This window comes from Pocillopora verrucosa, chromosome 14, assembly GCF_036669915.1.
Source record: "Pocillopora verrucosa isolate sample1 chromosome 14, ASM3666991v2, whole genome shotgun sequence".
In the NCBI taxonomy this organism is placed as follows: Eukaryota; Metazoa; Cnidaria; class Anthozoa; order Scleractinia; family Pocilloporidae; genus Pocillopora; species Pocillopora verrucosa.
Genome location: NC_089325.1, coordinates 20,199,584 through 20,216,074, shown reverse-complemented (window position 1 = coordinate 20,216,074; position 16,491 = coordinate 20,199,584). Strand labels below are relative to the sequence as shown.

General features: G+C 39.6%; 1 protein-coding gene and 3 non-coding genes across 4 annotated transcripts; 1 reads left to right on the top strand and 3 right to left on the bottom strand.

Annotated features, from left to right (window-relative positions):
• Positions 1–5,178: 5,178 nt before the first annotated feature.
• Trnav-aac (transfer RNA valine (anticodon AAC)) lies at positions 5,179–5,251 on the bottom strand. Its single transcript has one exon. It is a non-coding gene; the product is annotated as a tRNA-Val (tRNA).
• Positions 5,252–6,002: 751 nt separating this feature from the next.
• Positions 6,003–6,075, bottom strand: Trnav-aac (transfer RNA valine (anticodon AAC)). The gene has a single exon. It is a non-coding gene; the product is annotated as a tRNA-Val (tRNA).
• Positions 6,076–8,027: 1,952 nt separating this feature from the next.
• Trnaa-ugc (transfer RNA alanine (anticodon UGC)) lies at positions 8,028–8,100 on the bottom strand. The gene has a single exon. It is a non-coding gene; the product is annotated as a tRNA-Ala (tRNA).
• Positions 8,101–12,695: 4,595 nt separating this feature from the next.
• LOC131770713 (uncharacterized) lies at positions 12,696–15,675 on the top strand. The gene is made up of 2 exons (XM_066161840.1): positions 12,696–12,788; positions 12,883–15,675. The coding sequence occupies exons 1-2, from the start codon at positions 12,696–12,698 to the stop codon at positions 15,673–15,675; spliced, it is 2,886 nt and encodes a 961-aa protein (XP_066017937.1).
• Positions 15,676–16,491: the final 816 nt, after the last annotated feature.

Below are 16,491 nucleotides of genomic sequence, written 5' to 3'. Positions count from 1 at the left end.
TCACATATTACTTGCTTAATACATGCGCCAATTTCAGTTTTTGCAAACCCAAATAATTATGTTTTTAAACACCCTTGTTTTCATAAGAACATTGGAGGTTGGAATACTTACCGTTTCGAGTTGGTTAGAAAAGTTTTCTGTATGTTTGTGCAAACACTGCAGATGACATTAATTGAATGTGCCTAATCTGAGTTCGAAGAGAACAACGCGTTCTTAAACACAATTTCAAAATGGTCTCTATCCTCCTCATCAATTCTCGAGCAAGTTAATTAGTGGCGATACACGCGAGTTATAGAAGTAGCGTAAGCCTCAGTATCCACTTGGTCATCCTTTCTTCGGACATTTGGGGTCGGTTAAATACACGAGTTCTAACCCAAACCGCGGTTTTTACGCAGTCAGTAGGCCTCAGGGATGCTCTATAAGAGGATTGATTTAATGGAATAAATGTCCCTCCACTATCAGCTTTCGGCCCTTTTGATACAAAAACAAATGTTCAGATATAAGGTTTGGCTGAGGTGAAGGTGGCTTAGAACGCGGTTTTGTTAAACAGTGGCTAAACTTTGTTTAAGTAACCAGATGTTGAAGTTTACAAAAGAGATGCTTAGTCAACACTTTATAAGGCAAGATTTTTCCAAAGAACAAACAAAAGATTAAGCGCACCAATTGGGAATCCGGGTATCGATCCTGGTATCTCCTGCATGCAAAGAGGGCGCTCTACCATTTGAGCTAATTCCCCAATCCGATATATAGCTCCGTTTAGAATCAATAATTCACTATTATCTTTACAGATCAGTTTTACTGAGCAAATATGAGAGACGTAATATGATGAAAATAATTATTCAGTCGGCAAAGCTTGGTGCAGATAAAGAGATGGTTAGTACGATCAAACAAACGCACTGACAACGGACCTAGTGGGTCTTTGTCTGTTTTGTCGAGTGTAGTCGTTTTTGTAGTTTTTCTCAAAAAAAAAGAGAGAGGGTCAACGTTTGTTTTCGTTGGATAAGCTGTCCTTCGTGCAATAAAATAGCTTTGCACGTTTCGTCAGAGTTCTGATGGCCCGTGGCCGGCCATGAATGATGTAGGGCTGAAGGATGTCTAGCTGAGTTACTTGTCCGTATGGGTCGGTTTCCTGTAAACTGTTGTCCGCAGTCAGTTAAAAACTTGAAATGTTAAAAAAATATCTACAGAAACAGTGGTAAACCATGTGATAAACGGGTTGGGGAATTAGCTCAAATCGTGGAGCGCCCGCTTAGCATATGGGAGGTACCAGGATGGATGCCTGGATTCTCTATTAAATTTTAGTATTTTTATACTTAAATGGGATAGTTCTCTTTGTCATAATAAGTGTTCCCTACACATCAAGTGTTGACAATTTATCGCCACAAATTTAAAATAAAAGGCTTTTGTGCAACCCAATGGAAGACCATAGGCCATTAGAAGACCATAGGCCATTAACGAACGCAGGGTAATTATTAGCATCATTCAGAATAGCAAGTTATTCAAAAGAAGAATCAGCTAATTAATGGCCAGACGTGGAGAGTCCGGATCTCGATTCTAGAGTACAGGGTAGTTTGGTATTATCAATTGAGTTGACGTAAATTGATCACCGTTAAAGCTTCAAGGCTGCATGACATTTCGAGCGTTAGCCCATCGTCGGAGCGAGTGAAAGATTAAAAATAGTTCAGTAAAAACTTTTGACTCAGCTCCTTGCCTTACACACCGGCTCTTCAGCTTTGGATATAAACAGCTCTAACTCAATAACACTTAAATCTCCGGGGAAAATGTAAAGCTAAAAGGCAAAAAATTACCGCTAACAGCAATAATGGGCAAAGCTATGCGACGTCTGTAGGCTCAGTCGGCAGAGCGTGGCGCGTGAGTTCGACCCCTACACGGGGTTTCAAAGAGCTCTGAAACGAGCTCCTGATCGCATACAGTTTGCTCAGCGATCGGAGGTTCAGCGAGCTCTGAGAAGAGCTCCCGATGACTGACAGTTTGTTGGACGATCGGGGGTTCAGTGAGTTCTGAAGAGAGCTCCCGATCGCATACAGATTGCTGGGCAATCAGTTTTAAAATTCGCGGCAGCTGTGAATAATTTTACAAGCGAATGAGTTTCAACAATGGGCATTGTTTAGTTTGAAAGGTGTATTGTTACTCATGGCACGGCTAAAGACAATGGCTCGCTCACCTAAAAAGCGCCATTTTTTAACGCAATTTCGACTACAATTTTTCAAACTGAAATGGATAAAGGTTCCCATTGGCAAATTTTCAAACTTAAAACGGATTCTGTGAGAAAAAAGATAAATCTTTTATTTGCAGCGCGTTGATTGTTCAAGGGTAGGAAGGGTTTTCATAAAATCGCTCTGGGAAATGACTTCCGTACTAAAAATACCAGAGTTTTGTGTATTTTCAAGTTCAAAGGATAATACTTCTACTTCGTAAAAATCTTTAATTTTAGGTGCAAATCGTGGATACATCTTTAATATTCAAAAAGCCGTGCGTTGATTTAGAAGCAAACACTTTCAAATCTCAGAAAAGTGAGTTTTACGAAGCCTGGTTGGCCAATTTTGGCCCACTCTTCTCTAATTTAGGGCTCCTCAAAGCCAGGTCGCCTTCAAATTTGGTTATGAATAATTTATGATGTCCACCCATTCTGCCCCATGCGGAGTCTGAGAAGTGAGAGGAAAATTGGACAAAAACAAATTATATACGTTCACAACCTGTCAAAATCGACAATCCCCAAAAGGTTGAAGCTTTAAACCATACGCTGACATCAAACTTAACAGAAAATACATGGAAAGACAAAAATGTTAATTCATCGTCATCCCAACTGATACGTATATCAGCATTGTGAAATTGGTCATGAAGTGACCAACGTCGTCGCTCTAATCAAACCGAAATCTTTTAAAAATTAAGTATGAACACTTTGGAACTTGCGGATAGATAATTTGTTGTGGCATATAATTACAAATGCTCAGTCTTGGTCAAAATTTTTTTTAAGGAAAATATGCTTGAGAAATGAATTGAGCAGAAATCATATAATTTCCATGAACGCTATCAAAATGCATGCACATAATTTGATTCTTTATGCGGCTTAACATTGCCACTATAGCTTAATGTACCCAATCAGGGTAATTTGCCCGCAAAATTTCGTATCCATTTATCTTTGTTGGTAAGCGGAGGGGCAACCGAGAAGTAAGGAGTCACTTCTTCATCCCCATATTTCTATCGTCCTTCAGCATCTTCCTGTGTGTTTTGACCAGTCACTTGAAGAAACTCGGGTTATGTTTTGCCCAAGGTGACACTTGATTTAAAAGTACAGCAGAGAAAGCTCTGCACCGTACAAGACTGTAGCCACCTAATCTTCTGGCCAGCGGTGGAATCTGTGTAATAAGGATTTGCTCTTGCTCTGGAAAGAAAAAGAGATACAAATGTCCCAGATTTTATTCAGATTTAGTACCGACTTTTCGGTTAGAGGAGCTCTATCGGAAAGGATATTCGGTCTCCCGCGTGACAAGCGAGGATACTCACCGCTATACTACCGAAGTCTCACGAGAGACAAGGTAAGGATGGAAGGTTAACTCGACTTTCCGCTTGTATCTAGAAAGCACCACTCGCTTCGGAACTACTGTTGGAAAAGTTAAATGATTGAGATTCTTACTGTAACACTTGCCAGTAATAATAATAGGAATAAATTGTACAAAAACTAAGACGACAGGGAAAGTGGAATAGGTCACTAACATGGACGACCAGTAATGAGCGATCATTTGCTTACACACCTGCTACCAGCTACGCATCAAAACAACAGTAATAAATTTTTTATGGGTTTCGTACAACTGGCCTGTTGGTCTAGTGATTCTCGCTTTGGGTGTAAGAGGTCCCGGGTTCGACTCCCGTACAGGCCCGTTTTGTCGTGGAATTTGATGTGAGCAGACTTTTTGTTCCTACATTTAGGTAGTTTAAGACGAAGGAAAGACAATCAGGCAAAATAACTTCTAAACCGTTGTCACACTCCGACAAAAAGTTGTTACATTACAAACCTTTCGATATTTTTTAAAATAATTCTGATGCAATTCAATATTTGTTATAAGCAGTGGTCAAAACGTAAACAAAGTTTTTTCCTGAGTGTTTAAGTGTGCAGACACAGGCAATTTCCACAATTGTTGAAAGGCGACATGTAGAAAATCAAGATGACAAATTACACTTGAACAGAACCGATCAACAGTCATCTATTGCTGTCCTGTGATGTAAAGATGGAGTTTTTCGTTGGATTATTTTTGTAACCTTTATAAACCTTCATCAGAGTGTTATGAATGTTCGCTGTAAAGTACTTTAACGTGTTTGATTATTGTGAAAGCTGTATGGAGAACGAGTGCCTATTTATAGAATTTCACATTTGCTCTGGAAAAAGGGGCAACTTGGTGAGTTGAAATGCAGCTAATCGTCGATAATCCAAAACAATAGCTGATGAAGATTTAAAATTAGACGAATCTCGCCGCAATTTTCGCAGCAATTTTCCCCACACTCCTAACTTGAGCGATGTAGTAAAAAACAGAAAATATGTATCGTGAATATCATATTTTGCTTCGCTCCAAAACAGGCAACTCCATTTGCAAGAAACAAAGCCAAAACTCTTTGTTCTTCGGATGAAAGAGCTTCCAAGGAAGGACTAAAGCGCGGCATCAAGATAAATGCAAGAGATCAACGTCTTACACGGATGTTTGATATCCACTACCATCAAAGAAAATACAAATGAAGATTTCAAATTTTCTCTGAAATGACTGCTTTTGCGAAATTACTGCATGTGGAATTTATTTCTTGCGTGTGCGGCATACAGCAATTTTACGCGCACACGTGTACACGTTGCGGACCTATTTTTTCATTTCGTTCTTGGTTTCTGTTGGGAGGGATGAACATCACTCGTGCGAATCCCGACAAATAATCACAAGAAGGAGGTTGAAAATGGAAATAATAGTTACGTCGATGGTGGAAATACGAACACGAGTAAATAATGCAGCGAAGGTGTCATACCAACAAGTTTATTCATCTGGTCTTTACACGAGCATAAACAGAACTATCCAGACTGAGTAGACACCGGTTAGTGCGTGTTTTAGTTTATCACAGCCTCAAAATACTCAGGAAAAAATTCAACGGATGGTGATAAAACTTGTGATAATCTTTTGTTACTAGCAGGACTCGAACCTGCGACCTTCCGCGTGTTAGGCGGACGTGATTACCATTACACTACAAAAATTTGCGGTGGCATGATACTGTATGTTTAAAATGCGTCGAAGGGTGCTGTGGGAACGGGCTCGGTTGTTTCTGTCATTCACTTGTTTCTCACTCCTGTTGCTGACTAGCTGATGAGGTTGGGCTGTCAGGGTGTCATGCGAGTTACGCACGCTCCAACGTTTTATTTCAAGTTCATGTTTGGTAGTCATTCAAGAGTCAAATTATCAATTTTCAACAAAATCATAGACAGCAAATAGACTTTGAAGACGCATAGACAAAACAAACGACATGGTTTCGCGAAATTATGTAAAATTTACTCCATACGAGTAAATTTTGCGATTCTTTGCCACACGTGCACGCAATGTGTCATCTTGGCTGAGCTTTCTGTGGTACGAATCCCGGCATACAGGGCTTGACATGGCCACATCAAATTTACAAGACGGAAAGACTGTTCTCGAGTAGATGATTCAGCAAAGCTTTCATTCCAACAAGTGTCGTTGGTTGATCTGAAGTCTGCATGAGCATAAAGAAACCGTTCAGACTGACTCGCAAACCGGTAAGTGTTTCTAAGTTTACCTCAGCCTCAGTATGCTTTGAAAGAATAAGGTTATCACCAAAAGAAGAATATCACAAAACTGAAATTTAATTTATTAAATTTGGAATTACCAATTATTCTCACTAGGAAGAATGAATAATTAACAAGAGGTAAATATATTTAATGGAATTTGCAATGATTGTTATGGCTGCACATATTGCCGGTCATAAATCGAAAATGTTTCTGGCAAGGCTCGAACCCGCGACCTTCCATGTGTTAGGCGGACGTGTTAACCACTACACTACAGAAACCTCCACCTAGTGGTTAACTTTTCACGGTTAAGTTTTTAGAATTACAGTTTTTTTTATATCAAAATGAATAAATGAATAAGTGACAAGGAAAAACATACAAGGTGATTCACACGAAAGTTAAACTCTGCCTAGAAAGAAGATCTCGCTGTGGGATTTTAAGGAAAAGTGGACACATTCGAGGTGCAAAACAAGACTCCCTCAGTGAGTATCCATACAGACAAGCCTTTGAGAATATGAATGATGCAGTATATATCAATTAAACAAGCATTCTCCTTAGGCATCCTTCTGAAGAGTAGCGCAGCCATGCTATCCTTTTCTTCTTGCGTTCAAATTTTAATTATTTTTTCGGCAACGCAATCGACTTTCTCCGACTTTGGTTGCCTTGATAAAATAATGAAAAACGTGATCACGGATTTGTTTTAGTATATCCTTCGTTAGGGGAATGTTCTCTTCTACTCCACTGTTCTTCTTGTATTCTTGAGTGCATTTACAATGAATCTTCATCGAATTTTCGTTGGAAACGACAAGATTCACGATCGCTTAACTTTGCTTCTTTTCTAAGGTGGGAGGAAGTCTGGATACAGGCTAAGCAGCTGTTTAATCATTGTCCCTTTACAATTTCTTGCATAAGTTTCTCAAAAAGCATGTATCAATTCAATATATGTTCTGCGGTTAGCTCCTTCTTTGTTCGGAAAGTCATAATGACAAAAAGATTTAAAGGAACCTGAAATAATGTTTTCAAAACCACTGGTTCTCTATGTCATCTATTATACATTGATTATCCCCGTGATGATTATCCCCGCCTGTCACGCGGGACACCGGGGTTCGATTCCCGCCAGGGAGATATTTCCTATTTCTACAGGAGATAAGAAAAATTCCCATTTTTAATCAACGTTGTGTTATTGTTCAGATCGTTCTCGAGATGATAGAGAGGGGATTGTTTAAAAAGGCACCGATCGGAATTGAACCCACGACCTCTATCTTGGGCGGTAGGTACCCCTATTTTTACTTAGTCGTTTTTCGTGGCCTCATGCGGGGTCAGCTCTATCCTTCTCTCTTTGACCTACTGCAATGACCGTCGCTGTGGAGTTATTTTTTTTTGTTTTGATCGAGGTAGTCTGTGACACAGCTGACATCGCTTTTGCAAATCTCGGCAAGTAATCCCGACGCAATTTAACTTGCAACCGGTAGGTGAATATGCGCTCAAATTATATTTTTAGCGGTTTGGTACATCCTGTGTTTTGTATCTATTACTTTACCTATTTATTTGAGTTTGATAAGATCAATGAGTTTTCATAGTTAAGGTTCCTATAGTGTAGTGGTTATCACGCGGAAGGTCTCAAGTTCTAGCCTTGCCAAGAACAAAGTTATTATTTTGCAAATATGTCCATAGTTAAAAATCTGCTATTGTTTGAGTACTGTACATACTTTCAGATTTTTGCAGATTTCTATCATTACTATTACTATTATTTTTACTATCACCATTATTATAGTCATTATTTACATGTTAATCTTTTTTCTTCTTTGTAGCGATACCTGGAGAATAGCGATACTGATAATACTGCAATGAACTAACTCAACGACGTTCGAAGAGAACAAGACACAATTTCAAAATGGTCTTTATCCTCCTTATCAATTCTTGAGCAATGACGATGAGTTTTAGCCTCGGTATCCGCTCGGTGATCCTTTCTTTGGAAATTTGGGGCCGGTTATTTACACGAGGACTAAATCTTACCGCGGTTTTACGCAACCAGTAGGCCTAAGGGATTCTCTATTAGAGGGTTTATTTAATTGAATAAATGTCCCTCCACTATCAGCTTTCGGCCCTTTTGACTTAAAAAATAAATGTTGAGATAAAAAGTGCGGCTTAATTGAAGATGTTTCAGAACGCAGTTTTGTCAAAAAGCGGCTAAACTTATTTTTTAAAAAGAATAAACAATATGGGAAAGAAATGGAGAATCCGGGTATCGATCCCGGTACCTCCCGCATGCAAAGCGGGCGCTCTACCACTTGAGCTAATTCCCCAATCAGTTAGCCAAATTTTTGTCACACCAATCAAGATTTCTCAGAAATGAATTAAGTTTATCGAAACTTCTCATCAAGCTTCGAGTGTTTAAATGTATAATAGAAAAGTTTGTATTGTCCCAAAAGAAGTTACTCGATTGTTCAGATCTTCCTCAACCATGTAGCCACTATTCGGTAGGCGAGTGATATTTATCTTATCAAATTGAAGTAAATAGATAAAGTTAAAGATACAAAACACAACAAGAACAAAAAAATAGAAAAATATATGATTATCTACACGGAAATAAAACTAGTATTTTTTTCGAAGAAATTTGTAGTGCAAGTGGAAAGAAGGCTTGTTGGAGATCTACTCGAGGTGCAAAACAAACCTTCACTGAATGAGCATCAATCCAGACAGAAAGCTGTGACAATCAGAATGAACGGCCGTATTATCAGTAATGCTTCCTGTGCATCCTCTGGTAGGTCGCTGTCGCTTGTGTAGTTGAAGGTCCTGAATGGGTGGTAAAAGGTATTTTTCAACAGCGATTGTTTTCGTGTCGTGGCGGGACGGCGCAACCACTTTATCATAGGAAGCGTAACCACTGGAATATGTTTTTGACATGAAAAGGATATACCTCCCGTTTAACCAATCCAAATGTCTCTTATCTTCAGCCAATGGATTAAAGCCTGCATTTGCAACCTTCTTTCTGCCTTCTTAAATGTTCAGCATGACAAGTGGACCTACTGGGTGGGAAAAAGAGGGCGCCTAGACAAGTGAAAAGGTTTGTCTCTTCTTCGTCGCAAAGATCTTGCGGGTCAAACACAAAGATTTTAAAATTGCATATTGAAAAGGTCTTGCTCCTTTTCAAAATGAGAAACTTCCTTTTATAAACTACCTGGTAAGCCGTGACGACATCTCACTACGGAAAACAGTCTACAGGAAACGACACATACCGACAGATTACTAAGATTGATCGGGCTACAGCACGACATCACACAAAGCCACGAAAATTAAGACTCTAGCACGACAAGAGCGACCAATATGCTACACGACAGACAGCTTAGCTGACGAGAATGAATACCTTGACCGTGTTTTTTCAAAAAAACTGCAACAACGACTCCATCCGACGAAACACTCACCGACCTACTGCAACTACCTAAACAAACGACACCGCAACTTCTATGACTACAGCGACCACATCGTACATAAAGGTAAAAGATATACGTAAAATAGATAAATATTATCAGACTCTCTTTTTTTTTTTAATCGAACTTTACATTAACGTTGTATAAGGCTCTTTTCAGACGGCAATGTTTTTAAAAGGGGAAAAATTTGGAGGATCCAGGTATTTCATAACATAAATGTAATATCTCAAGTTGTATGCAAATTTCAGTGTAATGCCGTCGGCGATCCTTCCCGTTTTTTTTTTTATTTATTCTTTTTGCTTTTCTTTCTTTTGATTGCTAAGAAGACGCGAAAACTTAGCTAAGGAAAAAAATGAAAGCCACGGACAAAGACAGTGACGTAATCACTTGTAATCCTGGCGCTTACGAAAAATGTTAACGTTGTGTTGTCGCGTGGCGTATGCGACCTGGTGTCACTTTCTGTCGATTACTCCAACCGAAACGTGTAACCTTTTTCGTAATTAATAATCGTTGTGTTCGTTTTTCTAAGGCGCTACACTTCGTCTTTTTAACAGGGAGTATAACAGGATAAAGAGGAAAGGGCTAACGCTCGAGACATTGGCTTTGAAACTCTTCACGGTGGCCAATTTACGTCATCAACTCAGTTGATAAAACCAAATTATTCAGCATTGGATTTGGTTGGTACTCTCTATGAAAAGCCATTGGCTGTTGTGGCAGGACTATGGGCCCAAATAACATTAGTTTTAGTGAGGCCTCCGAAATCTACATTTCTTCGCTGATGTAAGATAAGAGAAGTGAGATGAGTAGTAAAAGATAAAATTAATGAGCACTGTTGCAAGACTGGCGGAGCCTTTCGTCGAACGATTTTCACGAGGATGTTTATAATAATAGCTGTAGCCGGGGAATTAGCTCAAGTGGTAGAGCGCCTGCTTCGCATGCGGGAGGTACCAGGATCGATACCCGGATTCTCCACCTTTTTTTTTCTTTTTTTCATATTTGCCATTAATGACAGAAAACTCGTAAACCTCTCAGGAATCTAAAGGGGATGAAACTGGAAAGGAATTTCACTGTTTTTGATACATTTCGGCCGTTTTTTTACTGGATTTGGCGCAGGGTGAGCGAGACTAATATGAGGCGGACATTCCGGCAAGGTAAACAACAAAAGACACGCAAACTTCATTTGTTTTTGTTATTTTTTTCTTCTGTAACTCTCATCGTGGACTTCGGAAAAATAATCGCGATAGAGAGGTTCCCAATGTGTCATGACATTACTGGATTTTGGTGAGTAAACGCTTAAAACTTTCATTGGTTGTGTGAGCATAACATAGATAAAATGTTCCAAAGTGATTCGCCGGGAACGGTAAGTGCGTTTTAAGTTTGTTTCGTTTATTCCAGCCTACTTTTCTCTCAAAAGAAAGAATTTCATGAAAAGGAATTTTTAAAGAATCTACTTAACTTTGGTCTGAAAATGGGTTTTTAACGAGGACATATCTAAGTAATGGTCTCCTGTTGTTGGAGATTATTATACCGATAAATTTTGAAAAGTTACTGAGTTGTGTTTCTGCAAAATTCGTATTCATAAATCGGCCTATGTGAAGTTATTTCGGCTTCCTTCTCACTTTAAGTTTTAAATTAATCCCGGGGACGATTCCTTTTGCGCTCAAATGTTATTATTGCCAGGCAATACCATTGACAGATAATCACCTAAAAAGCAAACAAAGACATCTGTGCTGGCTCTCGATTGTTTTTGTTTTTTTTTTTATCTGGATTTGGTTGCCTCGATTGAATGAACGAAAAACGTTATCACGGATTTCTTTAGATAAGTCATGTGGTAGATGAAACTGATTGCCATCCCATTTCACTCTTCCTGTCGTAGTCCTCACGACTAGAGTGCATCTACAATACATTCTCCTTGACTTTGTGTGAGAAACAATGAGGTTCTCGACCACTAATCTTTGCGTCTTTTCCAAGGCAGGAGGAGGTCTGGATACAGACGAAGCAGCTGCCTTGAGCCTCCTTATAATATCTTGCTTGAGTCTCTCAAACTGAGCAATATTAAAGAGTTAATGATGTTTTTGCTGCTGATCATCGTGGTAACAGACGTTTGTCATATGGCTATGGATTGTTCCTCTGTCGTGGTATTTTGTCAGTTGTGACGACGTTTCTGGTCGTCAATGGTATCTAAAGTGGTAAAGCAATTAAAAAAAAAAAAAAAAAACGGGTCACAAGTAATACATGGCGTGCATGTGCCGGCTTGTAGCAACGATTGTCCCTCGATTTCAGTTTAGTTTTTTCCTAAATCAAGATTATTGCTCGGGTCGCAGTTGGTTGGAGCGCCTATCTAGTAGACTCGCAGGTTTAGATACCAACTCTCCGATGTTAGCAAAGATATCTGGGACAGAAAAGAAATCAAATTGATACTATGGGGAACTCATGGCTGTTGGTCTTACGGTATTATCCTCGCTCTGGGTACGAAAGGTCCCGGGTTCGACTCCTGGTGATGCCTGTTTTGTTGTGGAATATGATGCGAATATAGTTTTTGATCTATATATAATTAAGGTGGCTCGACTGGATTTTTCAAAAGTCATACTGTTCAAGTTTGAAAATTAACTACGACGCCACGAGCAACGTTATGGTAAAACAATTACCACAGCTGTATTACAAAAAGATGAAAGTTTGTTGTGATTGGTGTTATGTTGACATCGGAGTTTCCATAGCAAGGTAATGACGTCATGACAGTTTTTGCTTTCGTTCGTATTTCTCAGTACCATGAGGTTTTTTCGTAAATCGCTCACTGGAGCTTTTATCTCTTGTTATTGCCTAGATGTTGGCCAAGTTTGAACAAATTCAATGAGAGCATTTTTGAAAATTTTGAGGATGAAGTTTTGAGGGTTAAAAATACAGTAAAAACATTGTTGTCGAGATAATTTGGTGATATCTAAAGAAAACGATGCGCCTTGGGAATGCCGCTATACCACGTAGTTGCTTTATTCCACTTCAAATTGTATGTAAAAAGTTGGCGAGATTGCTCTTACCGATTGTGAGAAAAAAGGGTTTGATGCCTTTGCATTCAGATGCTCTTGTTGTCATTTTTGCGTATAATTTGGTCTATGCCAACAAATATTGTAATATTTTAAAAACTGCTCGATAGATTTTTTTAAAAAATCGTCAGTGCTAAGTTGTATTTTCATTGTATACGGCCTGCAGTTTTCAAGGTTATTGAAAATGTGGAAGTCAATAAAATTGGGCCTCAAACGTACTAATTTGTTACTCCCCATATCGTGTTTACAAGTGAGCGACCTCATTATTCAGAGACATTGTTTTAAATTCTCATATCCATGTGCACAACTTTAGCGAAAAATGCATTTGCATTAAAGAGAAAGCTCGACTACTTTCGGATATTTTTCCGAAGCATGCTAATATGAACTGAAATTTTAGCATTAGTCACGCAATTATTCGGTAATGCAGCAATGCCGAGAGAATCTCTGACTAGAAAAAGGAAAACTGCTGTTCTGCAGAACAACGTGGCCGTAGGAAAGAAGGCTAGACGAAGTGAATCACAGGTATGGATGTTTTCATAACGATTTTCTACATTATTTCAATGAGGGTCTCCATTTGTCAGTGATTTGTTATATAACTAGTAAATTTTGTTTACAGGATGCTGAGGAGCAGCTACAGTCTCAACCAGGGCGTCCAGCTAATTACAGATCCAAAACGGTTAGGAAAGAACAATGCAAGGCAATGAGAGAGCAGCGATGGAGTGATAAAGTTAGAAATGAAATAAGTTTAGGCAATACAGCCGACAATGTTCCGGAGGGACCCACCTTGAGATCAAGTCTGCCGTACACAAAAGCTGTAAACATGGATCAGTGTTATGTGGTTAATTTGGAAATGCTAACAACCGCTTTGAGCGAGTGTGTGAATTGTAAACAAGGACCCCTAGATTTACGTAATAGTTTTAATGTTCGCCCGGAAGGAGTGTGTCCAGTACTAAAAGTTAAATGCACACAATGTGAGTTTATTAACATCGTACGCCCGGCCGAGCATCATCGTACTGGAAAAAGAGGCCCTCCCACCTTCGACGCTAATTCCCGTGCTGGGCTTGGTGCACTGCATTGTGGATTGGGACATACGCATACCTCTGGATTTCTTACAACACTTGGTGTACCATCAATTTCCTCAAGCAATTTCAAAAAGCGGGAAAGAGAAAGTGGAAAAGCAGTAGAAGAAGTGGCTAAAGATTCTTGTAATCAGTTTAATGAGGAAGAAAAGCGGTTGTCCACGACTGGAAATGAGGAAGTAGTAAAACTCGGAGTGTCGTACGATATGGGCTGGAGAAAGCGAGGACGTTGTCACGACTCGTCGTCAGGAGTGGGCACAGCAGTGGGGTTACATACCGGAAAAGTCATTAGTTATGCTACTCGCAATAAAATGTGTAGGGTTTGTGACGAAGCGGAGAAAAAGAATAAAGAAGCAGAAAGCCACGACTGTCGAAAAAACCACGAAGGATCCTCGAAAAGTATGGAGGCAAACGTAGCAGTCGAGCTTTTTTCAAGCGCCCCGAAAAGTGGAGTGATTTACTCGACTTATGTGGGAGATGACGACAGCGTCACAGAAAACCATCTCAAAACGCTGGTTAACTACGACATTGATAAATGGAGTGATGTGAATCATGCAAGTCGTACACTGGGAACGAGATTATACATGGCTAAAGGAAAGATTAAAGGGTTGACTCCTAACGTGATATCCTACATCCAAAAGAGCTTCACCTACTGTGTTAACCAAAACAAGGGCCAGCCATCCTCATTACTCGAAGGGCTCACCTCTATCGTACCACACGCGTTTGGCAAACACGATAACTGCAGCAATTCCTGGTGTGGATACAAAAAAGACCCTGAAGGCTACAAGCACGGAAGTCTTCCAGGAGGCAAGGACCTGACGGGCGAAGATTTACGTGCAACCTTGGAAGAAGCTATTCGACCATTTCTTTCTCATGACTCCGTGAAAAAGCTGGCCCCAGCGGGCTCATCACAGAGAAATGAAAGTGTAAACAGTTCCATTGGCTCGAAAGCGCCGAAAATAAGACATTATGGAGGCTCGCAAAGCAGCGACTTTAGAACCGCTGCAGGAATAGCTCAGTTTAACAAAGGGAACAGATATCTGACATTAGCCACGGAAAAAATGGGTCTGGCACAGACGCATATCACAGAACAGAACACCGACAAAATTGACAAGAAAAGGAAAAGGGATGGCGAGCGAAAGTCAACAAAAGAGTTCAAAAAAGCGAGAAGAAACTCTCGAAAGAAAAAGAATCAAAAGACCAATTCTGCTGAGAAACGCGAGTCAGCAACGTACGAGACAGGGATCGGCTGGCAACAGAGCGACAAAGAGAAAGCCGCCATCACGAATGCAACCATGAACGATCTAAAGGCATGTCTGACAAAGGAGGAGTTTAATGATTATACCGATGATCTCCCAAAATCCAACGAAGGGAACAGCCAGGAAGTCTCCGAGTTACCTGTAATCCAACAACGTTCACGTTTTCTTCATTTGGCCCTCGACATAGAAACAACAGGTCTAGACCGGAAATCGGATATTCTGCAGATTTCATGCATTCCACCAAATGCTGAAACCAAATCATTTTCGGTAAACCTTTTTCCAGAAAATCGAATTATTGGCCAGTCAGCGACGCAAGTCCACGGTATAAGTGTAGAGTTTTGTAAGGGTAGAAAAACATTATTGAGAAGAGGGAAAGAACTGGAGGCCGTATCGCAAACTCAGGGTCTCAGTGATTTTTGCAGTTTCCTAAAACAGCAGTCCCGTTCCTTCCAAGTTGTCCTTATTGCACACAATGGTGAAAAGTTTGACTTCCCAGTTCTGATCAATGCTCTGAGAAGGAACAATCTCCTTGAATTGTTCCTGGCTACTGGTGTTGTCCTTGTGGACTCTCTAGAGATTGTTTCGACAGAAATGAAGCAGAAAGGTAGCCCTTTGTATTCCTGCAAGAGCAAATCTTTGTCCGACGTTTACGAAGTTTTACTGAAAGAAAAGTTTGATGCACATGATGCACAAGAAGATGCTACCGCCTTGTCGCGTATTTTATTTCAGTCCCCTCTGCAAGTATCTGTTGAAAGAATTCAGACGCACGCAGTTCCTGCAGAACTGTTCGTAAAAAAAATGAACTCAGCACAAGAGGCAAAATCCCGAAAGTCCACGCTGCATCGCCTCCCGGTCTCCGAAGGAATGAAGGAGAAAATGGGAAAGGCCGGGCTTGACTACGAAACAATGCAGGGTGTTTACAAGAAAGGTGGAACGAAAGCTCTGTTAGCGGTGCTAGCTCTTCCAGAGTCCTTTGAGCAAATTCAAGAAAAGCGGAGTAAGCCAAGGGTGACGAAAAACCTAAACATACTCACAGCAGTGGTTAACTATTTTGTACGAATGCAATCTTAGATTAAGGTTTTCATTGATGAATGATATCGATGTTTTCATTTACCGGCGGGAATGTCTTGGTGATTATGATTTAAAAGCAAGAAAAAGAAAGCTCGTCAAAGTTTGTTACAGACAACTTACAGGATAATACTGTCGCAAATGCCGAACCAAACCCCCTTGTTGTATATTTTTTATTTTGCTAAGATTATGTTGGCTATTAGTATTTTTTTTCTAAGGAGACATTAGATAATTATAGTTTTGTTTAGAGATGTAATATCTCAGTGGTGAATGTTATTATCATTAGTTGGCAGCAATGCCTCTCCTTGCAGTTTCAGGTGATCGATGTAAAAATTAGAAAAAAAGAAAGAATATCAGAGTTTGTTCAGAAAATTGTTTATTGACTTTTATCTTCCCGATTCACGTTTGTTAAAGTTATAATATTTATTTAAGAATAATCGCTTATATAAATACATATATGATTCTGTATATTATAATTGTTAAACAATAATACTTGGTAATTAAATGAACATTTCAGATAAGACATGTAATACAAATTTAAATAAAAGGAAACGCGACTATGCCACGGTGAGAAAATAAATAAACAAAATATATGGCTTTTTTTCCTCGTCTGTCCTCGTCTGTGAATGATTTTCTAGCTCCGAGACAACTGTTAATTGTTTTCACGAGCTCCGTGGAGCTTTCTTTGCGAGTGCTCGGTCAGTTGGTTTTTCTGCAGAGCAACAGTTTTCCGTTTCCTCGTCAGAGATACCCTCGGCATTGCTGCATTACAGCATAATTGCGTGACAAATGCCTTTAAAAATCAGCTCATTAAAATTT